At 47.7% G+C, this 23,800-nt stretch overlaps 2 protein-coding genes across 2 annotated transcripts; both read right to left on the reverse strand.

Annotated features, from left to right (window-relative positions):
- Positions 1–2,808: 2,808 nt before the first annotated feature.
- Positions 2,809–10,957, reverse strand: LOC146760991 (uncharacterized). The gene is made up of 12 exons (XM_085547736.1): positions 10,729–10,957; positions 10,449–10,632; positions 10,057–10,338; positions 9,806–9,939; positions 7,739–7,798; positions 7,530–7,640; positions 6,581–6,697; positions 6,427–6,457; positions 5,807–5,927; positions 4,889–4,945; positions 4,456–4,563; positions 2,809–3,934 (listed from the first exon to the last, which is right to left on the reverse strand). Exons 1-12 carry the CDS (start codon positions 10,955–10,957, stop codon positions 3,920–3,922), a joined length of 1,449 nt encoding a protein of 482 aa, XP_085403862.1. The 3' UTR covers positions 2,809–3,919.
- Positions 10,958–14,602: 3,645 nt separating this feature from the next.
- On the reverse strand, positions 14,603–22,768 carry LOC146760992 (clathrin coat assembly protein AP180-like). Its single transcript, XM_085547737.1, has 13 exons — positions 22,540–22,768; positions 22,260–22,443; positions 22,048–22,149; positions 21,600–21,733; positions 19,985–20,131; positions 19,531–19,590; positions 19,322–19,432; positions 18,374–18,505; positions 18,221–18,251; positions 17,602–17,722; positions 16,685–16,741; positions 16,250–16,357; positions 14,603–15,728 (listed from the first exon to the last, which is right to left on the reverse strand). Exons 1-13 carry the CDS (start codon positions 22,766–22,768, stop codon positions 15,714–15,716), a joined length of 1,431 nt encoding a protein of 476 aa, XP_085403863.1. The 3' UTR covers positions 14,603–15,713.
- Positions 22,769–23,800: the final 1,032 nt, after the last annotated feature.

Raw genomic sequence — 23,800 nt, forward strand, 5'->3', positions numbered from 1 at the left:
TTCGGCTTCATTTTTTTTCCTTAAAGAAAAGAAGCTGGTAAAACACAAACCCTCAATACTTTTTCTATTAGATTCCCCTCCTGTTTGCGGACAGTATGTCCTCAGAAAATGAAGCAACTCACATACAGGAACAGCCGTACGAGAATACATTGGAGAAAAACCTCAACAGTGTAAAGGACAGTAGGTCCTTTTCAATAAATAACCAGTAAAGGCACAAACCTGTTTTGGGGAAGAATGTCACGTACAAAACAAGACCTACTAAGTAAATAGTGGAGGGGTTGGGGATGAAGAAGCTACTTCAACGCCTGCTGCGCCATCGCTCCCAAGAGAAATTCTGGGCAAACGTTTGGGAAAGGACAAAGCGTGAGCAATGGCGAGGGTACACGTTTCAGATGGACCAAAGAGCTGACGGTACAACTCTCGCCGCAGCTGCAGAAGTTACTGCCATCTCTTTAAGGACCGCAGCACCGAGCGGTTCCTTTAATGTAAATACCAACAGATCGAAGACATCTGCCGAGTAACTGCGAGCTCTTCTCTCTTCCCAGCTGCCAGTAAATGTACAAATGATCACACGTACAGTTTCCATTGCTCAAAAATATAATCTTTAAAATGGAAAGAAAAGACCGAGGCAGTGCCTTTAAATGTTGCCTTACAATACAAACTGCCCGAAACACAAGTGTTGCTTTGTATATACAAACGAAGCACCGATCCACAGTGCTTACTATTCAAATTGCAACCCACCCCCCCGCCCCCCAAGTCCGTGCCACAGAAAAACAACAGATGTGGATACACCCTGCAGTCGATCTCATAGTCTGGGGTTTTATTGTTAATTTTCTCCTTTTCCATTAGCAAAGTCCACTTGCAATTTTCCCCTACGCGCGCTGCACAACCGTGTGCACAGAACTGAGATTCCTTTAGCAAATGGTTTGTCCAAACTTAAAAAAGTCACAGTCAAGTCACTTTGTGGAGGCAAAGCTGAACTGGATCTAAAGAGCGCTACAAAACGCAGCTATTTAAAAAGAGATCCGCTGTCAAGTCCAAGAGGCCTAACGCCATCCGCCTTCCCAAACAGCCCAGCCATCTTATTGTATGTGCCATGAAAGACAGCCCTCCTGCAGCACTGCTCTGTCCTGACTGTCAGCCTCAAAGGAACCGCTCAAGCACAGCAATCCAAAGCACGCGGCACACTGCAAAGTCTTCCTCCTTGTTCTGCCACACGTGGAGCGACCTCTCAGATACCTGAAGCATTCAGAACAGGATTCTGAGCAAAGCAGTTGGAAGACAGAAGGGAAAGGGAAAGCTCCATCTCTCTTCCGTGTTTTACTCAGCAGAACTACCCCCACCACTTGCGCCTGCCAGCTCTTCCTGCCAAGGATAAAGCTGAGCTAAGTGTTCTCATGTACCCAGCACTGCGAATGAGACTAAAAGCGGAGCTTCGCAAGTCTGCAGGGGGCACTGCGATGCCGTTTCCCCTTTTCCAATGGGAAACTGTTCTCAGATTGCTGGGCTACAAAAAGGACACTAACTTCTAAGAAGCACAGTGCAAATCATAAGGCTGAGCAGCACTACGGCTGCTGGCCAGTGTCATTAGTACCTCCTTTTGCAGCAAAGTCTGTCCATTCCAAATGCTCTGCAATTCTTTCAGTGTTAAACAAACAGACTGTTTGCCAGACACTTATTTGCAGATTTGAATACCAAAATGGATCTTTCCTCCAGCAACACCATATGAGAGGAGACCTCACAGCTCCCAGTGCTGCAGCACTTGCATCTCCATCAATTCTTACTAGAAACACTGCGAGTTTGAACTCAAGACTTCCATGCTGGATATATGCAAGGAAGTACCCATCTCCTAAAGAAACAGCCTCCTCAGCGCAGGGATCCCTTCTCAGTGGCATCTGTCCCTCATCGCTCAGAGGGTAAGTACAGGCATTGCAGAACTCATTGCCTTTAAAGCGTACCATTGTTCAGCCCAAGAGAGCTGGAGGAAAGCTCTTCTGTGATTCAAACTGAAACAGCAGAACTGCAGTATACCAGGTTAAGTCAGTAACTTAGCGGCTACAAATTCAAGGCCTGCTGTGTTTTCCTCTTCTGCTGTTGTTTTCATTTAATTATTTTTTAACTGTTTCACTTGACAAGTGTGTTTCTGTAGCATTTCTTCTGTGCACCAGGGAATTAATTAAGCACTCAGTCAAGGAGAAAGCTCCTTTCCACCATGTGGAACGTGTTGCTCTTCCAAGTTCTTCTCCAAAGGACAGACTGAGGGGACTTCCAGGCCTATCCACATTTATAGCGGGTCAGACTCCTGCAGTTCTGTTGTCAGTTACACTCAGATTAACTACACAGTACGCTCGAGGCCACTGAGGGTATAAAAGCAGAAGACTGACATTGTTTTGAAAATCCACCTTTCCCATTTATCATTTGTAGAATTTTGATAGGAGAGGTTTTCCTTGCATTCTGCTCCCTATTCCATTCACCCATTAGTTGACCATTTCCCTCCCCCCCCCCCCCCATTTTCTTTTTGCAACATGCTATCACTTTTCATGGGACAAAGAAAAATACAAGGCAGCATTTTCATAGCCCACCTAAACTTTGGAGAAAGACTTAAATATGGAGGAAGTGCTCGAAGTGCCGACAACTGCCCCATCAGCAACAGCACACTTCAGGAATTAGTTCACATACAAGGTATTCCTCTCACAGCCTCTATTTCTTAAGAAAGCTTTTTTTTTCTTTTTTTTTTCCTTGAAAATACTACAGAAGAAAAAGATTACCGCAGCATGAAAGAAAACCTTATTTACAAGTCTGCACATATTTACATAGTTAAAAATCATTCCTTTTATTCTGGTTGCAAGATTCTTGTTTCAGAAAAGGAGCACAAGCACTTCACCAGAGCAAGACCATTTCTGTAAAACTGCCAGTTCTGAAACACCAGCATTATGGCAAAGCTCGCTTTCTAAAACATCGGTGAGTTCAAAAGGAAGGGCTTTTTAGTGGGCGCCTCCTCCCCTCGCCCTTCCAAATTGGACAGCCTACCTCTTCTGTAGCTAGCAACCAGAGCTCTGAACTGCTCCCGTTTGCTGCTGTTGGGGGGATCTACATTCGCTGTAACAGGATCTACTCTCCTTTCAGCTGTGAAAGATGCCCTCTGTGGAGAAGACACTCGGCAGAAGTGTGCCTGCTGTCACCTGTTCGAGGCTGCCCACACTGATCTGTGACATGCTTGTACCCCCTGCCCTACAGCAGCCCACGCCAGAGCCAGGCTCTTTCTACTAGCTGTGTTTTCAACTAGCCGTGTAACTCTGGCATCCCAGCGGTGCAATTGCTTATTTGACTCTCTGCATCTCTGAATATGCAGAGATCTTGTTGATTCACAGCATTTAAAACTCACATTAGAAAGGCTGTAGATCACCCTCAGCTATTCTAATGTCAGAGCTGTCTGATTCCACACAATATTGGCCTTCGGATAACACAAATATTACTCTATCAGAGTATTTCTTTAAGTGTACAAAAATGCTATTGCTCAGCTTTGAGTTGTGTCTTGATTACAACAGCCACCTCACAGAGAGAATTGACGTTCTCCGTTCATTTCTTAACACAATTCACTGACGAACCAGGCTGTAAAGCAATCGTGGAACCTTCTCAGCTCTGAAGATAAGAATCCAGATTGTGTCTTCCAAGTCAACCTTCAACCTCCGAGAACACAGTTTTCTGCCGAGCAATCTCAGAATTGGTGAACAACACCTTTTCACACAGCAGTGACTGTTATAAACAAGAAGCCCTAAAGCACGGCAATTCATAACAATATTACATTGCACAGGGGAGAAACAGTCGCCCTGTCCAGGAATACAGAAATCACAGAAAGATTTCCTTCTTTTGTTTTACCAGTATTTGGTTGTTCTCGCATCTTGAGGCTTTGGCGGCTCTACATGAACTGTATCTGTGAAACAGGGATTATATGTTAATGCTGCTTACATAGCACACAGATTCAGAACTCTACATCTATTCACATGCCCAGTTACCTGCAAGTTGGCTTTTTTCCCCAAAGAACACTAAGACTAGCATATCTGAATAACAATTCTTTCAGCTTGAACCATCGCTCATCCATCCCTTTTTACCTCCCCACCACACAGGTTTCCTCACTCCTTTAACCAGTAAGGCTAACCCAAGTATCCAGCTAACATCCAAGGGAGTCTATGTGCCATTGCCATTCCCATTTTCCTAACACTGACAAAGTGAAAACCACAACAGTTCTAAGCTTTACTTTCCTTCCTACAATTGCATCTTCCCACCTGCCGAATTTGCTTTATCACCAGCAAAAACTGGTAAGAAATGCCTCTGACTGAAGAACCCCTCGCTTTCAGATGCAGAAATGCATCGGCAGCCCTTCAAGGTACACAGAGTTGCTTTCACTCAGACTCAAGTTTCAGTGTGGTCTTTCATGTAAAAAGAACAGTTCACCTGTGTTCCAGAAACGGGCGCAAAAGGATTTGTCGGCCTTAGACCAGGCTGCGTATATATCACTGACTGGGGTGCCATCAAGGGAGCAGCTCCAATCTGAGGAGGTACCTGCTGGGAGACAAAAATAAAGCAACAAATCCAAACAAAGGTGGTACATAAATTAAAACTAGTTTTAGAAGCGATATCTCTCTGCATCATAAACACAGTATAAAATAAGTGGGGAGATGTGTCTGCGACACACATAGCAGAGCTTTTAAATAATCTTCCTGTCCGAGATTTAATACCACCTCTTCCAAGTATGTGGTGACAAAGCCATCTGATTGCACATACTATTAACTTGATGAAGTAATATGCAAGTCACAGGGCTGTTTGAGCCTGCCACAAATGCCAGACACCTGGGTTTTCAGGGACAGAAGGCTGTCACAGTTCTTACCATTCCATAGACAGGCACTTGAGGCGTAGTCACTGGGTATGCAACTGGAGCAGGCACCTTCAATCAAGAAAATTGCAGTGTATATTAGATAAGTCTGTGTCTACTGGTCAGACATACAAAACATTTTACAAGCAATTACTACAACCAACATCCACTAGAAAGTGACTTATATGTCTAGAATAACATACTCGGTTCTGGTACAGCAAAAGGAGCAAGGACAGAAAATTGTGCAAGGATGTATTCAGATTGGATATTCTAACCAAGGGAGACAGATTCCAATCTAACACAACTATCTATGCTCAACCTGCTTATTTAAGACAGAGCACAGGGAAGCTCAATGGCAGTAACATCAGTTACAAGCAGCGCCTGTTAACTTGGCAAGGATCCTGGCCTAGGAGGCTTTCCTTGACGAGATCTCCGGCAAAGGTAAAACTTACTACGTTCAGGCAGATCTCAATATACTGCAGCCAGGTTCTGCTCACATACCACGTCTCTGATGTCGGTAACACACCACAAAATATATGACAAAAGAATGACAAGCATCTCAAGCTGGCAATCAGTTTTATCACGTTATGTATGTAGATGTGGTGGTGCATGCCCTCCATATTGCTCTGTCCAGTTTGGTAGAGGCAATGATCTTACTAAGGGAGTGCTGGGTAAGGCACCGTTTGATGAAGGAGGCCAAACACTATGCATGAATTTGAGCATTACTACGAATGCCACTGGCCAAGCTGCAACGCTTGGACCTCTCCAGTACTTGGCAATACACTGCAACACACTTTCTTGAGTTTGGGAAGTGCAGATTCCCCCCCCCCCAACTCTTGTCCCAAGCAGGTTTTGCTATTCTTTTCCAATTGATTCACGCAGGGCAGAACCATTTCCTGGAACAAAGAGCGAGTCCAGCAGTAAAGAAATTACCATATGTGGCAGCGTGGGTAAGGGAGTAGGGTTCCATGTGGTCGATGTGCTCGTTTTTGCTTGCCAGTTTGTCCCACCAGTAAGTTTTTTCTCTGCAGGCTGGGTCCACTGCATATCAGACCTGAAAGCAAACTGTGGTATTAGTTTTCAGACAGAGCCAGAGAGAATAACAAAAACAACAATGTCACAGAGCACAGGAAAATACTCCTCAAATCAGGCAGAGATTTGAAATCTATGGGTAGTAGAAAAACTAAAGCATTTCATTCTCTCCTTACATTTCTCTGCTGCAGCAAGTAGGAAGTCCAAGGGCTCTGTTTTGGGTTAAAAGCTCACCACCGTTTTTATACCGTAAGGTTCAATAGCTCACAGGAATTTGATATAACTGCAAGATCTTTTGAAGTGACTCAAAAATACTCACATGCACCACAGCTACAAGATGAAATGAATTCAAACGTTAAAGCCGATTGTTACGGTCACTGACTACAGACTCACTCCTCCGACGTTCTCCTTGGTATCAGATTACTTTGATTTGAGACTGTTATCACACCATTGCTGCGAAACTGTGCTACTGCCTACTAAGGAGTCAGGTAGGCGTATCCTAAATAGACAGACACACTTACTTTTTGGATGGAGTTCCTCCAAAGCCAAGATCTGTGAAGGTGGGAAAAACATAGATACGTGAGCCCCAGATATTTTTTTACTTTTGAGAAGAAAAATCATTTGCTTGTTTGTTTGATTTTGCTACCGAAAACAAGTTAAAAGCTCGGCACTTACTCCCCACGAGATTAGCAAGTGAAGAATCGAGGTCATTTGCCAAAATTTTTCCACTTGGCTGGTTGGCTGAGGTGGCTCTTTGACTTGGTGGTGGTACTGTGGGTTGCAAAACATCGTCTAGATATTTCAAAGCTAAACAAAGAACAGAAAACCAACTCTTAACAAAAGCGACACCAAACTCAATAAAGTCATCTGTTGTAAGACAGAGAGGCAGAGAACCCTAAGCAACGTTAAAACATTTGTTACATACTGAGGCAAAACATGCTGGAAGCGTCCAAGAGGTAAGCAGAAGCTTTGTTTCACTTTGATTTAAGGAATGCTTTTTGCCTAATCTGGTAGAGCCTTCAGTTACACTGCAGCAGTAACTGACAGCATTTCCAAAGTAGGCAGAACCCCCCTGAAAGAACCCCAAGAATAAAGTAGTTCAAGACACATTCGAGGCATTCTTGGAACCGCCAGCAGTAATTTCACGGTACTGCTGGTATTGGAACGTTCAGAAGCATTCCTACATGTTTCTAAGGACTTTGGGAGAAAACAGCCCCAAGAGAAGAGATCAGAACTCAAGTTACTCTGAAAGCAAAGCACACCCACAACTACTCTTGCATTCTTTTAAGTACAGTGCCTCCCAGAGAAGTTAGAGGGAGCTCACTAACCCGCGTTAATAATATTAACACCGAAGTCAGAGCACTGAAACAGATTAACATAAGCTTACCCGTTAAGAGACATCCACAGGGCCAAAGGTTGTCCCCCCAAAAAGAAAGAGGAAACGATCAGTAGACAGAAGGAGACGGGTCAGAGCTAAATTTAAATAACTACAATTAAACTGATGGCTTGTTATCAACTTACAAATGTATTAAGTAACTAACTTCCGCATCTCAAGAGCAATTCTACTAACTTGTTAAACCAGTGTTGCCTGTAGGGTGCAAACTAATCATAAGGCAGCCTTTACCGCTTGCAGTCCTATACTGCGGTGCTGTAGATTTTCCTCCAAAAACGGCGTCAAAGTCCACATTGATTGCTGAAGGGGTGGCACTTGGAGGAGCTGAATGAAGAGGGAAACCTGAAAAATAAAAAGGGTACAGGGGAATCAGATACACCCATGAAATAACGCCACTCATTTCAGTGAAAACAGTCAAAGAAATAAAGAGATGAAATTACCATCAACAGGCAGAGGATGATACACAGAGGTATAGGAAGGCCTACGGCCATTGAAGTCATCTTGGCAAAAAAAAAAACAAAGCAAAGATCAGCTTAAGAGAGAAAGGGGAAGAAAATGCTCTAAACTTTAGGTCTGCATTTAAAGTTTGAGATCTGTGGCAAGTTTCAACAGTGAAAGTAACTTGCCCTCCCCACTACAAAAGCAAAAGCAAGTTTCAGTTTGCAGTCAAAGTCCAGCAAAAAGACAGTTTTCAGTGGTCTAGGCTGGGGAAATTGAACTCAAGAAATAAAGGTTTAAGGAACCACATTTACTACTGGAACTAATACACTGTTTTTATTTGTTAAGAAAAAGAGCAGATTGGTCCCAACAACACAAAGACTGCACCATCCCGTTTACCAGTAGCATTATCTCCACTTGCAAAGAAATGAGATGCTTTGGTTTTGATTTTTACCACTAAATAGTTCCACTGTGTGTCTGGAGGACAAGCTAGCATTGATGAAAGGGGCAGTAGATTTTACAGCTTCTTCAACTGGCTTCATGTCAAAGATGTCCAGATGAGGTGGAGACTCAACACAACCATTTGAGGACGAGAAAGGACCTTGCAGATGCAGAAGTAAAGGAAAGAATACAGAGTACACACATAGGGAAGAACGACAGGACAGATGACTGCATGGGAGATGCTCTAGACAAAGCCAAACGGTAGAGCTGCCACACAGTGGTCAGCCTGTTAGAGACAGGAATTCTGAGTATTGGATAAAATCATTCACAACCCTCCTTATTTTTGGAAAGTAATTTCACTATCACCATATGGTGGGCAGAGGAAAATGACAGTTCAGTTCGGGTATTACATCTTTGGCTTCATAAATCTAGCAATCTAATACGGCACTACAAAGCATCAATTCTGCCTATGGAAATACCAACACTTCACTGCCTTGTTTCAGTGTTTAAGGCATTTGACACCTCTCCTGATAAATCTTTTGAACAAACAAGGCTATAAGGAGTGCTGTGCCTAAAAAACAGTCAATTCATTTCAAAAATGAATTCAGAGTCATTATTTCAGGCAGGCTGCAGGCATGGCCTTTGCTGGGCATACAGGTTCAGTACCTACACCACAGAAGGTGTTGGCTGGCAGTTTTTATTCTTTCCAGAAATTGCACACAAAATACGAAGGGTGCTTTGTGGCTTGTCAGAGCATGATACACAAGGTATAGTTAGGTTTATGACCACTGAAGTCATCTTGGTGGGAAAATAAATAAATAAATAAATAAATAAATGAAAAATCCAAAGATCAGCTTAAGGGAGAAAATGGAAGGAAGTACAGAAAGTATTCTAAAACTTAGGTCTGCAGTTTAAATTTAATAATGTTCAGAACATTCAGATTACTTGTTCTGTACTCTGTCCAATAAGGGATGGGGATTCTCAAGTCCACACCCTCATTATTACTTTGTCACTTTGAGCAATAGATCAGCACTAAATGCTTCTTAATGCATTCTTCTATCGGATAAAGTTAAGTATGCTGTAATGTGTACACTTAAGCGCTCAAACACTACCACTTTAGACGATCTCTTCTGCACAGACCCTTTGAGGTCTGATGAGAGCATCACTCAAAGACAAGGGCTGGGATGCCAGTCGGTCAGGCTGCAAAGAGGCACCGAGTTAAGGCACAGCCCGGGCTGCGCTCAAAGCACCCGAGAAACTGGAGATGCGCACAGCAGGCCGGAGCAGAAAGTGCCCAACCACCCAAAGGGCGCTTCAAGGCAGAACGAGAAGGCGATGAAGGCCGGAGACAAGCGCCCCGAGCGGCAGCTCCCAGCAGCAGGCTGCGGCCGCGGCGGCCGAGCAGCTCCTTCCACGCAGCGCTCACAGCCGCCGCCCCGCGCAACCCGCCGTGCCCAGGATGCGGAACGACCGCCGTCACCCGGCCGGGAGCCGCGGGACAACAACGCGAGGCCCCGCACCCCGCGGCGGGCCTAGGGCCGGGCCACGCCGCTCCCCGCGGCATCGAGGACCGCTCGGCGGGTCCGTGCCTCCGCGCCTCCCCGCCGCCCGCCGCCTCCGCCGCTCACCACGAACACGGCCTCGGGGATGCCGAGCGGGCCCCGCTTGCCGCCCGCCGCCGCCTCTCCGCAGCCCGGGGCGCTGCCGCTGGCCGCCGCCATCTTGGGGAACCGACGCCGCGCGCGCGACCCGCGCCGAGACGCTGCACGAGGGCGGACGTCAGCACGTACCGCCGCCATGGGAGCGGCGGGAGGCGGGGCCAGGGGCGGGCAAGAGCGCGAGAGCGAGAGCGCCGCGTGTTGAGGGAGCGGCACCACACGGAGCGGGAGCGGCCGAGAGGGCGGCGGCACCGCGCGAGGGGAGGGAGCCGCGTCGTGCGGCACCACAGCGCTCGTGTGGATGGAGCGAGGCTTGGTGTGAAATCAAACCGCCCAGCGACCTGTCACCGGGACCCTCCCCAGCACTGGCACCCGACAGCGGAGGCCCAAAGCAGACCCACCCCCAGGTACCAAGAAGGAGAGGAGGCGTTTGACTCGTGTTTGCCATTTTATTCATCAACGTTCCTTGGTCGTCGTCCTCCCCTCGTTCCTCGGCTGTCCTCCTGGAAGCACAGTCCTAACGGAGCACCCGGATCAGTCCCTCGGTCTTGGCGTCCCACGCTCGGCCTTCAGCTCCCCACAGCAACGGCCGCTTCTGGAGCTCCTCTGGCACCGCCCGGAGGCCGCGGGTCCCTTCTCAGTCCTCCCGCCGTTGGCAGCAGCTCCGCCCGCAATGGCCGCCAGTCCCGGCCCTGTCCTCCTCTTCGGACTCTGTCTCCGCTCGTTGCCGTGGCGCAGCGGCTCAGACGCCGGTCCTTCCCTTCTCCTCAGAGTTAGGGAAAGAAGACGGGACGGGTCTCGGGACGGGACGGGACGGGAAGGGGGGCGGGGAGCAGCAGCTGGGGCTCTCAGGCGGACGGTGACCTGTCAACGCCTAGATGAAAAGCGAGAGCCCCTGGAGCGCCGTTCCCGGAGCCAGCGACGTCGACGGGCGAGCATGATCTTATAGGGCCCGCCCGGTGCCGGCGGAGGCGGATCCACCTCCATCGGCTCCTCTTCTGGAGGCAGATCCACCTCCATGGGCTCGACGTCGCTCTCAACGGGGTCCACCTCCATGGGTTCGGGCTCCGGCTCGCTGCTGCTCTCCCGCCGGCGACGCCTCTTCGGTGGAGAAGGAACCATCCTTCTCCACCACAGCTCTCGTCGCACTCGGGGAGGAAAGCCAAAAGAAGTTACTCCTTCCTACGTCGGACTCCGACAGGCAAGGCGCAGGTCGCACACGGACAGAGGTACAGGGCTCCGGGTCCCCGTATTTATAGGGGTCCGGGAGGGAGGTGGCCCGTGACATCACAAGAGCCTAAAACCCTAAGAATGTCCCATGACAACCCCCAAACAAACATTGGGGGTGGCCGTTGCCCCTGCGTTGCCCCGGTGCCGCTACTGGGGTTCCACAGGCCTGTTTGAACCAGTAACGTTTTCATCTATGATGCCAATAAAGATGTGAAGGTTCTATCAAAAAGCAACGTGCTCACGTGATGCTAAACCAGGAGGAACGCTGACTCCCTGGGACGAGGCAGCCCTGGCTCTACACACTGGGTGGGGGGAAAGGGGTTGGAGAGCAGCTGTGCAGAAAGGGATCAGGGGGTTCTGGTTGGCAGCACGTTGAATCTGAGCAGGCTCTCAGAACCGCCACGTTGGGGGCCCCCAGCTCTGAGCCGTCCCCTCCTCTGCCCCTGCCATGAGGGTGACTTGAGTAAGGCACAACGCTGCATTCAATGCAAACACAGAAAAGCAGGAGACTCAGCGGCTGTGAGGACCACGGACACCCTCGGGTCTCAGAACCCTTCAAGGAACAGCCTCACACACCTCACACACACACACGCCTCCCGTGTGCCAAAGTTTATTTGTCAAAACATTTCTAACGATTGGATATGAGCAGCAATCGTAAAGAAAAGAAAACAATTGACAAGTTGTGAAGTCCCACAGTCAAAATATCAACAGAGCCCACAGCCAACCTTGGGCTTCGGCTTCATTTTTTTTCCTTAAAGAAAAGAAGCTGGTAAAACACAAACCCTCAATACTTTTTCTATTAGATTCCCCTCCTGTTTGCGGACAGTATGTCCTCAGAAAATGAAGCAACTCACATACAGGAACAGCCGTACAAGAATACATTGGAGAAAAACCTCAACAGTGTAAAGGACAGTAGGTCCTTTTCAATAAATAACCAGTAAAGGCACAAACCTGTTTTGGGGAAGAATGTCACGTACAAAACAAGACCTACTAAGTAAATAGTGGAGGGGTTGGGGAGGAAGAAGCTACTTCAACGCCTGCTGCGCCATCGCTCCCAAGAGAAATTCTGGGCAAACGTTTGGGAAAGGACAAAGCGTGAGCAATGGCGAGGGTACACGTTTCAGATGGACCAAAGAGCTGACGGTACAACTCTCGCCGCAGCTGCAGAAGTTACTGCCATCTCTTTAAGGACCGCAGCACCGAGCGGTTCCTTTAATGTAAATACCAACAGATCGAAGACATCTGCCGAGTAACTGCGAGCTCTTCTCTCTTCCCAGCTGCCAGTATATGTACAAATGATCACACGTACAGTTTCCATTGCTCAAAAATATAATCTTTAAAATGGAAAGAAAAGACCGATGCAGTGCCTTTAAATGTTGCCTTACAATACAAACTGCCCGAAACACAAGTGTTCCTTTGTATATACAAACGAAGCACCGATCCACAGTGCTTACTATTCAAATTGCAACCCACCCCCGTGCCCCCCATGTCCCTGCCACAGAAAAACAACAGATGTGGATACACCCTGCAGTCAATCTCGTAGTCTGGGGTTTTACTGTTAATTTTCTCCTTTTCCATTAGCAAAGTCCACTTGCAATTTTCCCCTACGCGCGCTGCACAACCGTGTGCACAGAACTGAGATTCCTTTAGCAAATGGTTTGTCCAAACTTAAAAAAGTCACAGTCAAGTCACTTTGTGGAGGCAAAGCTGAACTGGATCTAAAGAGCGCTACAAAACGCAGCTATTTAAAAAGAGATCCGCTGTCAAGTCCAAGAGGCCTAACGCCATCCGCCTTCCCCAACAGCCCAGCCATCTTATTGTATGCACCGTGAAAGACAGCCCTCCTGCAGCACTGCTCAGTCCTGACTGTCAGCCTCAAAGGAACCGCTCAAGCACAGCAACACAAAGCACGCGGCACACTGCAAAGTCTTCCTCCTTGTTCTGCCACACGGGGAGCGACCTCTCAGATACCTGAAGCATTCAGAACAGGATTCTGAGCAAAGTAGTTGGAAGACAAAAGGGAAAGGGACGTTTATCTCCATCTCTCTTCCGTGTTTTACTCAGCAGAACTACCCCCACCACTTGCGCCTGCCAGCTCTTCCTGCCAAGGATAAAGTTCAGCTAAGTGTTCTCATGTACCCAGCACTGCGAATGAGACTAAAAGCGGAGCTTCGCAAGTCTGCAGGGGGCACTGCGATGCCGTTTCCCCTTTTCCAATGGGAAACTGTTCTCAGATTGCTGGGCTACAAAAAGGACACTAACTTCTAAGAAACACTGTGCAAATCATAAGGCTGAGCAGCACTACGGCTGCTGGCCAGTGTCATTAGTACCTCCTTTTGCAGCAAAGTCTATCCATTCTGAATGCTCTGCAATTATTTCCATGTTAAACAAACAGACTGTTTGCCAGACACTTATTTGCAGATTTGAATACCAAAATGGATCTTTCCTCCAGCAACACCATATGAGAGGAGACCTCACAGCTCCCAGTGCTGCAGCACTTGCATCTCCATCAATTCTTACTAGAAACACTGCGAGTTTGAACTCAAGACTTCCATGCTGGATATATGCAAGGAAGTACCCGTCTCCTAAAGAAACAGCCTCCTCAGCGCAGGGATCCCTTCTCAGTGGTATCTGTCCCTCATCGCTCAGAGGGTAAGTACAGGCATTGCAGAACTCATTGCCTTTAAAGCGTACCATTGTTCAGCACGAGAGAGCTGGAGGAAAGCTCTTCTGTGATTCAAACTGAAACAGCAGAACTGCAGTATACCAGGTTAAGTCAGTAACTTAGCGGCTACAAATTCAAGGGCTGCTGTGTTTTCCTCTTCTGCTGTTGTTTTCATTTAATTATTTTTTAACTGTTTCACTTGACAAGTGTGTTTCTGTAGCATTTCTTCTGTGCACCAGGGAATTAATTAAGCACTCAGTCAAGGAGAAAGCTCCTTTCCACCATGTGGAACGTGTTGCTCTTCCAAGTTCTTCTCCAAAGGACAGACTGAGGGGACTTCCAGGCCTATCCACATTTATAGCGGGTCAGACTCCTGCAGTTCTGTTGTCAGTTACACTCAGATTAACTACACAGTACGCTCGAGGCCACTGAGGGTATAAAAGTAGAAGACTGACGTTGTTTTGAAAATCCACCTTTCCCATTTATCATTTGTAGAATTTTGATAGGAGAGGTTTTCCGTGCATTCTGCTCCCTATTCCATTCACCCATCAGTTGACCATTTCCCGCCCCCCCCATTTTCTTTTTGCAACATGCTATCACTTTTCATGGGACAAAGAAAAATACAAGGCAGCATTTTCATAGCCCACCTGAACTTTGGAGAAAGACTTAAATATGCAGGAAGTGCTAGAAGTGCAGACAACTGCCCCATCAGCATCAGCACACTTCAGGAATTAGTTCACATACAAGGTATTCCTCTCACAGCCTCTATTTCTTAAGAAAGCTTTTTTTTTTTTTTTTTTTCCTTGAAAATACTACAGAAGAAAAAGATTACCGCAGCATGAAAGAAAACCTTATTTACAAGTCTGCACATATTTACATAGTTAAAAATCATTCCTTTTATTCTGGTTGCAAGATTCTTGTTTCAGAAAAGGAGCACAAGCACTTCACCAGAGCAAGACCATTTCTGTAAAACTGCCAGTTCTGAAACACCAGCATTATGGCAAAGCTCGCTTTCTAAAACATCGGTGAGTTCAAAAGGAAGGGCTTTTTAGTGGGCGCCTCCTCCCCTCGCCCTTCCAAATTGGACAGCCTGCCTCTTCTGTAGCCAGCAACCAGAGCTCTGAACTGCTCCCGTTTGCTGCTGTTGGGGGGATCTACATTCGCTGTAACAGGATCTACTCTCCTTTCAGCTGTGAAAGATGCCCTCTGTGGAGAAGACACTCGGCAGAAGTGTGCCTGCTTTCACCTGTTGGAGGCTGCCCACACTGATCTGTGACATGCTTGTACCCCCTGCCCTACAGCAGCCCACGCCAGAGCCAGGCTCTTTCTACTAGCTGTGTTTTCAACTAGCCGTGTAACTCTGGCATCCCAGCGGTGCAATTGCTTATTTGACTCTCTGCATCTCTGAATACGCAGAGATCTTGTTGATTCACAGCATTTAAAACTCACATTAGAAAGGCTGTAGATCACCCATAGCTATTCTAATGTCAGAGCTGTCTGATTCCACACAATATTGGCCTTCGGATAACACAAATATTACTCTATCAGAGTATTTCTGTAAGTGTACAAAAATGCTATTGCTCAGCTTTGAGTTGTGTCTTGATTACAACAGCCACCTCACAGAGAGAATTGACATTCTCCGTTCATTTCTTAACACAATTCACTGACGAACCAGGCTGCAAAGCAATCGTGGAACCTTCTCAGCTCTGAAGATAAGAATCCAGATTGTGTCTTCCAAGTCAACCTTCAACCTCCGAGAACACAGTTTTCTGCCGAGCAATCTCAAAATTGGTGAACAACACCTTTTCACACAGCAGTGACTGTTATAAACAAGAAGCCCTAAAGCACGGCAATTCAAAACAATATTACATTGCACAGGGGAGAAACAGTCGCCCTGTCCAGGAATACAGAAATCACAGAAAGATTTCCTTCTTTTGTTTTACCAGTATTTGGTTGTTCTCGCATCTTGAGGCTTTGGCGGCTCTACATGAACTGTATCTGTGAAACAGGGATTATATGTTAATGCTGCTTACATAGCACACAGATTCAGAACTCTACATCTATTCACATGCCCAGTTACCTGCAAGTTGGCTTTTTTCCCCAAAGAACACTAAGACTAGCATATCTGAATAACAATTCTTTCAGCTTGAACCATCGCTCATCCATCCCTTTTTACCTCCCCACCACACAGGTTTCCTCGCTCCTTTAACCAGTAAGGCTAACCCAAGTATCCAGCTAACATCCAAGGAAGTCTGTGTGCCATTGCCATTCCCCTTTTCCTAACACTGACACAGTGAAAACCACAACAGTTCTAAGCTTTACTTTCCTTCCTACAATTGCATCTCCCCACCTGCCGAATTTGCTTTATCACCAGCAAAAACTGGTAAGAAATGCCTCTGACTGAAGAACCCCTCGCTTTCAGATGCAGAAATGCATCGGCAGCCCTTCAAGGTACACAGAGTTGCTTTCACTCAGACTCAAGTTTCAGTGTGGTCTTTCATTTAAAAAGAACAGTTCACCTGTGTTCCAGAAACGGGCGCAAAAGGATTTGTCGGCCTTAGACCAGGCTGCGTATATATCACTGACTGGGGTGCCATCAAGGGAGCAGCTCCAATCTGAGGAGGTACCTGCTGGGAGACAAAAATAAAGCAACAAATCCAAACAAAGGTGATACATAAATTAAAACTAGTTTTAGAAGCGATATCTCTCTGCATCGTAAACATAGTAGAAAATAACTGGGGAGATGTGTCTGTGCTACAAACATAGCAGAGCTTTTAAATAATCTTCCTGTCCGAGATTTAATACCACCTCTTCCAAGTACGTGGTGACAAAGCCATCTGATTCCACATACTATTAACTTGATGAAGTAATATGCAAGTCACAGGGCTGTTTGAGCCTGCCACAAATGCCAGACACCTGGGTTTTCAGGGACAGAAGGCTGTCACAGTTCTTACCATTCCATAGACAGGCACTTGAGGCGTAGTCACTGGGTATGCAACTGGAGCAGGCACCTTCAATCAAGAAAATTGCAGTGTATATTAGATAAGTCTGTGCCTACTGGTCAGACATACAAAACATTTTACAAGCAATTACTACAACCGACATCCACTAGAAAGTGACTTATATGTCTAGAATAACACTCGGTTCTGGTACAGCAAAAGGAGCAAGGACAGAAAATTGTGCAAGGACGTATTCAGATTGGATATTCTAACCAAGGGAGACAGATTCCAATCTAACACTACAACTATCTATGCTCAACCTGCTTATTTAAGACAGAGCACAGGGAAGCTCAATGGCAGTAACATCAGTTACAAGCAGCGCCTGTTAACTTGGCAAGGATCCTGGCCAAGGAGGCTTTCCTTGACGAGATCTCCGACAAAGGTAAAACTTACTACGTTCAGGCAGATCTTAATATACTGCAGCCAGGTGCTGCTCACATACCACGTTTCTGATGTTGGCAATGCACCACAAAATATATGACAAAAGAATGACAAGCATCTCAAGCTGGCAATCAGTTTTATCATGTTATGTATGTAGACGTGGTGATGCATGCCCTCCATATTGCTCTGTCCTGTTTGGTAGAGGTAATGATCTTACTAAGGGAGTGCTGGGTAAGGCACCGTTTGATGAAGGAGGCCAAACACTATGCATGAATTTGAGCATTACTATGAATGCCACTGGCCAAGCTGCAACGCTTGGACCTCTCCAGTACTTGGCAATACACTGCAACACACTTTCTTGAGTTTGGGAAGTGCAGATTCCCCCCCGCAACTCTTGTCCCAAGCAGGTTTTGCTATTCTTTTCCAATTGATTCACGCAGGGCAGAACCATTTCCTGGAACAAAGAGCGAGTCCAGCAGTAAAGAAATTACCATATGTGGCAGCGTGGGTAAGGGAGTAGGGTTCCATGTGGTTGATGTGCTTGTTTTTGCTTGCCAGTTTGTCCCACCAGTAAGTTTTTTCTCTGCAGGCTGGGTCCACTGCATATCAGACCTGAAAGCAAACTGTGGTATTAGTTTTCAGACAGAGCCAGAGAGAATAACAAAAACAACAATGTCACAGAGCACAGGAAAATACTCCTCTTATCAGGCAGGCATTTCGAATCTATGGGTAGTAGAAAAACTAAAGCATTTCATTCTCTCCTTACATTTCTCTGCTGCAGCAAGTAGGAAGTCCAAGGGCTCTGTTTTGGGTTAAAAGCTCACCACCGTTTTTATACCGTAAGGTTCAATAGCTCACAGGAATTTGATATAACTGCAAGATCTTTTGAAGTGACTCAAAAATACTCATATGCACCACAGCTACAAGATGAAATGAATTCAAATGTTAAAGCCGATTGTTACGGCACTGACTACAGACTCACTCCTCCAACGCTCTCCTTGGTATCAGATTACTTTGATTTGAGACTGTTATCACACCATTGCTGCGAAACTGTGCTACTGCCTACTAAGGAGTCAGGTAGGCGTATCCTAAATAGACAGACACACTTACTTTTTGGATGGAGTTCCTCCAAAGCCAAGATCTGTGAAGGTGGGAAAAACATAGATACGTGAGCCCCAGATTTTTTTCACTTTTGATAAGAAAAATCGTTTGCTTGTTTGTTTGATTTTGCTACCGAAAACAAGTTAAAAGCTCGGCACTTACTCCCCACGAGATTAGCAAGTGAAGAATCGAGGTCATTTGCCAAAATTTTTCCACTTGGCTGGTTGGCTGAGGTGGCTCTTTGACTTGGTGGTGGTACTGTGGGTTGCAAAACATCGTCTAGATATTTCAAAGCTAAACAAAGAACAGAAAACCAACTCTTAACAAAAGCGACACCAAACTCAATAAAGTCATCTGTTGTAAGACAGAGAGGCAGAGAACCCTAAGCAACGTTAAACATTTGTTACATACTGAGGCAAAACATGCTGGAAGCGTCCAAGAGGTAAGCAGAAGCTTTGTTTCACTTTGATTTAAGGAATGCTTTTTGCCTATCTGGTAGAGCCTTCAGTTACGCTGCAGCAGTAACTGACAGCATTTCCAAAGTAGGCAGAACCCCCCTGAAAGAACCCCAAGAATAAAGTAGTTCAAGACACATTCGAGGCATTCTTGGAACCGCCAGCAGTAATTTCACGGTACTGCTGGCATCTGGAACGTTCAGAAGCATTCCTACATGTTTCTAAGGACTTTGGGAGAAAACAGCCCCAAGAGAAGAGATCAGAACTCAAGTTACTCTGAAAGCAAAGCACACCCACAACTACTCTTGCATTCTTTTAAGTACAGTGCCTCCCAGAGAAGTTAGAGGGAGCTCACTAACCCGCGTTAATAATATTAACACCGAAGTCAGAGCACTGAAACAGATTGACATAAGCTTACCCGTTAAGAGACATCCACAGGGCCAAAGGTTGTCCCCCCAAAAAGAAAGAGGAAACGATCAGTAGACAGAAGGAGACGGGTCAGAGCTAAATTTAAATAACTACAATTAAACTGATGGCTTGTTATCAACTTACAAATGTATTAAGTAACTAACTTCCGCATCTCAAGAGCAATTCTACTAACTTGTTAAACCAGTGTCGCCTGTAGGGTGCAAACTAATCATAAGGCAGCCTTTACCGCTTGCAGTCCTATACTGCGGTGCTGTAGATTTTCCTCCAAAAACGGCGTCAAAGTCCACATTGATTGCTGAAGGGGTGGCACTTGGAGGAGCTGAATGAAGAGGGAAACCTGAAAAATAAAAAGGGTACAGGGGAATCAGATACACCCATGAAATAACGCCACTCATTTCAGTGAAAACAGTCAAAGAAATAAAGAGATGAAATTACCATCAACAGGCAGAGGATGATACACAGAGGTATAGGAAGGCCTACGGCCATTGAAGTCATCTTGGCAAAAAGAAAAAAACAAAGCAAAGATCAGCTTAAGAGAGAAAGGGGAAGAAAATGCTCTAAACTTTAGGTCTGCATTTAAAGTTTGAGATCTGTGGCAAGTTTCAGCAGTGAAAGTAACTTGCCCTCCCCACTACAAAAGCAAAAGCAAGTTTCAGTTTGCAGTCAAAGTCCAGCAAAAAGACAGTTTTCAGTGGTCTAGGCTGGGGAAATTGAACTCAAGAAATAAAGGTTTAAGGAACCACATTTACTACTGGAACTAATACACTGTTTTTATTTGTTAAGAAAAAGTGCAGACTGGTCCCAACAACACAAAGACTGCACCACCCCGTTTACCAGTAGCATTATCTCCACTTGCAAAGAAATGAGATGCTTTGGTTTTGATTTTTACCACTAAATAGTTCCACTGTGTGTCTGGAGGACAAGCTAGCATTGATGAAAGGGGCAGTAGATTTTACAGCTTCTTCAACTGGCTTCATGTCAAAGATGTCCAGATGAGGTGGAGACTCAACACAACCATTTGAGGACGAGAAAGGACCTTGCAGATGCAGAAGTAAAGGAAAGAATACAGAGTACACACATATGGAAGAACGACAGGACAGATGACTGCATGGGAGATGCTCTAGACAAAGCCAAACGGTAGAGCTGCCACACAGTGGTCAGCCTGTTAGAGACAGGAATTCTGAGTATTGGATAAAATCATTCACAACCCTCCTTATTTTTGGAAAGTAATTTCACTATTGCCATATGGTGGGCAGAGGAAAATGACAGTTCAGTTCGTGTATTACATCTTTGGCTTCATAAATCTAGCAATCTAATACGACACTACAAAGCATCAATTCTGCCTATGGAAATACCAACACTTCACTGCCTTGTTTCAGTGTTTAAGGCATTTGACACCTCTCCTGATAAATCTTTTGAACAAACAAGGCTATAAGGAGTGCTGTGTCTAAAAAACAGTCAATTCATTTCAGAAATGAATTCAGAGTCATTATTTCAGGCAGGCTGCAGGCATGGCCTTTGCTGGGCATACAGGTTCAGTACCTACACCACAGAAGGTGTTGGCTGGCAGTTTTTATTCTTTCCAGAAATTGCACACAAAATACGAAGGGTGCTTTGTGGCTTGTCAGAGCATGATACACAAGGTATAGGTAGATTTATGACCACTGAAGTCATCTTGGTGGGAAAATAAATAAATAAATAAATAAATAAATGAAAAATCCAAAGATCAGCTTAAGGGAGAAAATGGAAGGAAGTACAGAAAGTATTCTAAAACTTAGGTCTGCAGTTTAAATTTAATAATGTTCAGAACATTCAGATTACTTGTTCTGTACTCTGTCCAATAAGGGATGGGGATTCTCAAGTCCACACCCTCATTATTACTTTGTCACTTTGAGCAATAGATCAGCACTAAATGCTTCTTAATGCATTCTTCTATCGGATAAAGTTAAGTATGCTGTAATGTGTACACTTAAGCGCTCAAACACTACCACTTTAGACGATCTCTTCTGCACAGACCCTTTGAGGTCTGATGAGAGCATCACTCAAAGACAAGGGCTGGGATGCCAGTCGGTCAGGCTGCAAAGAGGCACCGAGTTAAGGCACAGCCCGGGCTGCGCTCAAAGCACCCGAGAAACTGGAGATGCGCACAGCAGGCCGGAGCAGAAAGTGCCCAACCACCCAAAGGGCGCTTCAAGGCAGAACGAGAAGGCGATGAAGGCCGGAGACAAGCGCCCCGAGCGGCAGCTCCCAGCAGCAGGCTGCGGCCGCGGCGGCCGAGCAGCTCCTTCCACGCAGCGCTCACAGCCGCCGCCCCGCGCAACCCGCCGTGCCCAGGATGCGGAACGACCGCCGTCACCCGGCCGGGAGCCGCGGGACAACAACGCGAGGCCCCGCACCCCGCGGCGGGCCTAGGGCCGGGCCACGCCGCTCCCCGCGGCATCGAGGACCGCTCGGCGGGTCCGTGCCTCCGCGCCTCCCCGCCGCCCGCCGCCTCCGCCGCTCACCACGAACACGGCCTCGGGGATGCCGAGCGGGCCCCGCTTGCCGCCCGCCGCCGCCTCTCCGCAGCCCGGGGCGCTGCCGCTGGCCGCCGCCATCTTGGGGAACCGACGCCGCGCGCGCGACCCGCGCCGAGACGCTGCACGAGGGCGGACGTCAGCACGTACCGCCGCCATGGGAGCGGCGGGAGGCGGGGCCAGGGGCGGGCAAGAGCGCGAGCGCGAGAGCGCCGCGTGTTGAGGGAGCGGCACCACACGGAGCGGGAGCGGCCGAGAGGGCGGCGGCACCGCGCGAGGGGAGGGAGCCGCGTCGTGCGGCACCACAGCGCTCGTGTGGATGGAGCGAGGCTTGGTGTGAAATCAAACCGCCCAGCGACCTGTCACCGGGACCCTCCCCAGCACTGAGGCCTCACCCCGCACGGCACCCGACGGCGGAGGCCCAAAGCAGACCCACCCCCAGGTACCAAGAAGGAGAGGAGGCGTTTGACTCGTGTTTGCCATTTTATTCATCAACGTTCCTTGGTCGTCGTCCTCCCCTCGTTCCTCGGCTGTCCTCCTGGAAGCACAGTCCTAACGGAGCACCCGGATCAGTCCCTCGGTCTTGGCGTCCCACGCTCGGCCTTCAGCTCCCCACAGCAACGGCCGCTTCTGGAGCTCCTCTGGCACCGCCCGGAGGCCGCGGGTCCCTTCTCAGTCCTCCCGCCGTTGGCAGCAGCTCCGCCCGCAATGGCCGCCAGTCCCGGCCCTGTCCTCCTCTTCGGACTCTGTCTCCGCTCGTTGCCGTGGCGCAGCGGCTCAGACGCCGGTCCTTCCCTTCTCCTCAGAGTTAGGGAAAGAAGACGGGACGGGTCTCGGGACGGGACGGGACGGGAAGGGGGGCGGGGAGCAGCAGCTGGGGCTCTCAGGCGGACGGTGACCTGTCAACGCCTAGATGAAAAGCGAGAGCCCCTGGAGCGCCGTTCCCGGAGCCAGCGACGTCGACGGGCGAGCATGATCTTATAGGGCCCGCCCGGTGCCGGCGGAGGCGGATCCACCTCCATCGGCTCCTCTTCTGGAGGCAGATCCACCTCCATGGGCTCGACGTCGCTCTCAACGGGATCCACCTCCATGGGTTCGGGCTCCGGCTCGCTGCTGCTCTCCCGCCGGCGACGCCTCTTCGGTGGAGAAGGAACCATCCTTCTCCACCACAGCTCTCGTCGCACTCGGGGAGGAAAGCCAAAAGTTGCTCCTTCCTACGGGACTCCGGCAGGCAAGGCGCAGGTCGCACACGGACAGAGGTACAGGGCTCCGGGTCCCCGTATTTATAGGGGTCCGGGAGGGAGGTGGCCCGTGACATCACAAGAGCCTAAAACCCTAAGAATGTCCCATGACAACCCCCAAACAAACATTGGGGGTGGCCGTTGCCCCTGCGTTGCCCCGGTGCCGCTACTGGGGTTCCACAGGCCTGTTTGAACCAGTAACGTTTTCATCTATGATGCCAATAAAGATGTGAAGGTTCTATCAAAAAGCAACGTGCTCACGTGATGCTAAACCAGGAGGAGCGCTGACTCCCTGGGACGAGGCAGCCCTGGCTCTACACACTGGGTGGGGGGGAAAGGGGTTGGAGAGCAGCTGTGCAGAAAGGGATCAGGGGGTTCTGGTTGGCGGCACGTTGTATCTGAGCAGGCTCTCAGAACCGCCATGTTGGGGGCCCCCAGCTCTGAGCCGTCCCCTCCTCTGCCCCTGCCATGAGGGCGACTTGAGTAAGGCACAACGCTGCATTCAATGCAAACACAGAAAAGCAGGAGACTCAGCGGCTGTGAGGACCACGGACACCCTCGGGTCTCAGAACCCTTCAAGGAACAGCCTCACACACCTCACACACACACACGCCTCCCGTGTGCCAAAGTTTATTTGTCAAAACATTTCTAACGATTGGATATGAGCAGCAATCGTAAAGAAAACAAAACAATTAACAAGTTGTGAAGTCCCACAGTCAAAATATCAACAGAGCCCACAGCCAACCTTGGGCTTCGGCTTCATTTTTTTTCCTTAAAGAAAAGAAGCTGGTAAAACACAAACCCTCAATACTTTTTCTATTAGATTCCCCTCCTGTTTGCGGACAGTATGTCCTCAGAAAATGAAGCAACTCACATACAGGAACAGCCGTACAAGAATACATTGGAGAAAAACCTCAACAGTGTAAAGGACAGTAGGTCCTTTTCAAT

This window comes from Coturnix japonica, chromosome 4 (genome assembly GCF_054131305.1).
Source record: "Coturnix japonica strain WE chromosome 4, WE-NBRP24, whole genome shotgun sequence".
In the NCBI taxonomy this organism is placed as follows: Eukaryota; Metazoa; Chordata; class Aves; order Galliformes; family Phasianidae; genus Coturnix; species Coturnix japonica.

Bases quoted from the DNA above. Each gene is read 5' to 3' on its own strand.
- LOC146760991 (XM_085547736.1), bottom strand. From the start codon at position 10,957: ATGGTTCCTTCTCCACCGAAGAGGCGTCGCCGGCGGGAGAGCAGCAGC. The intron at 7,799-9,805 runs GTGAGCGGCGGA...TTTTTTGCCAAG, and splicing joins TCCCCGAGGCCGTGTTCGTG to ATGACTTCAATGGCCGTAGG. The intron at 4,946-5,806 runs GTAATTTCTTTA...TCTTGATTGAAG, and splicing joins TACCCACGCTGCCACATATG to GTGCCTGCTCCAGTTGCATA.
- LOC146760992 (XM_085547737.1), bottom strand. From the start codon at position 22,768: ATGGTTCCTTCTCCACCGAAGAGGCGTCGCCGGCGGGAGAGCAGCAGC. The intron at 18,506-19,321 runs GTAAAGGCTGCC...TTCTTTGTTTAG, and splicing joins GCAGTATAGGACTGCAAGCG to CTTTGAAATATCTAGACGAT. The intron at 18,252-18,373 runs GTAAGTGCCGAG...CCACCTTCACAG, and splicing joins ACTTGCTAATCTCGTGGGGA to ATCTTGGCTTTGGAGGAACT.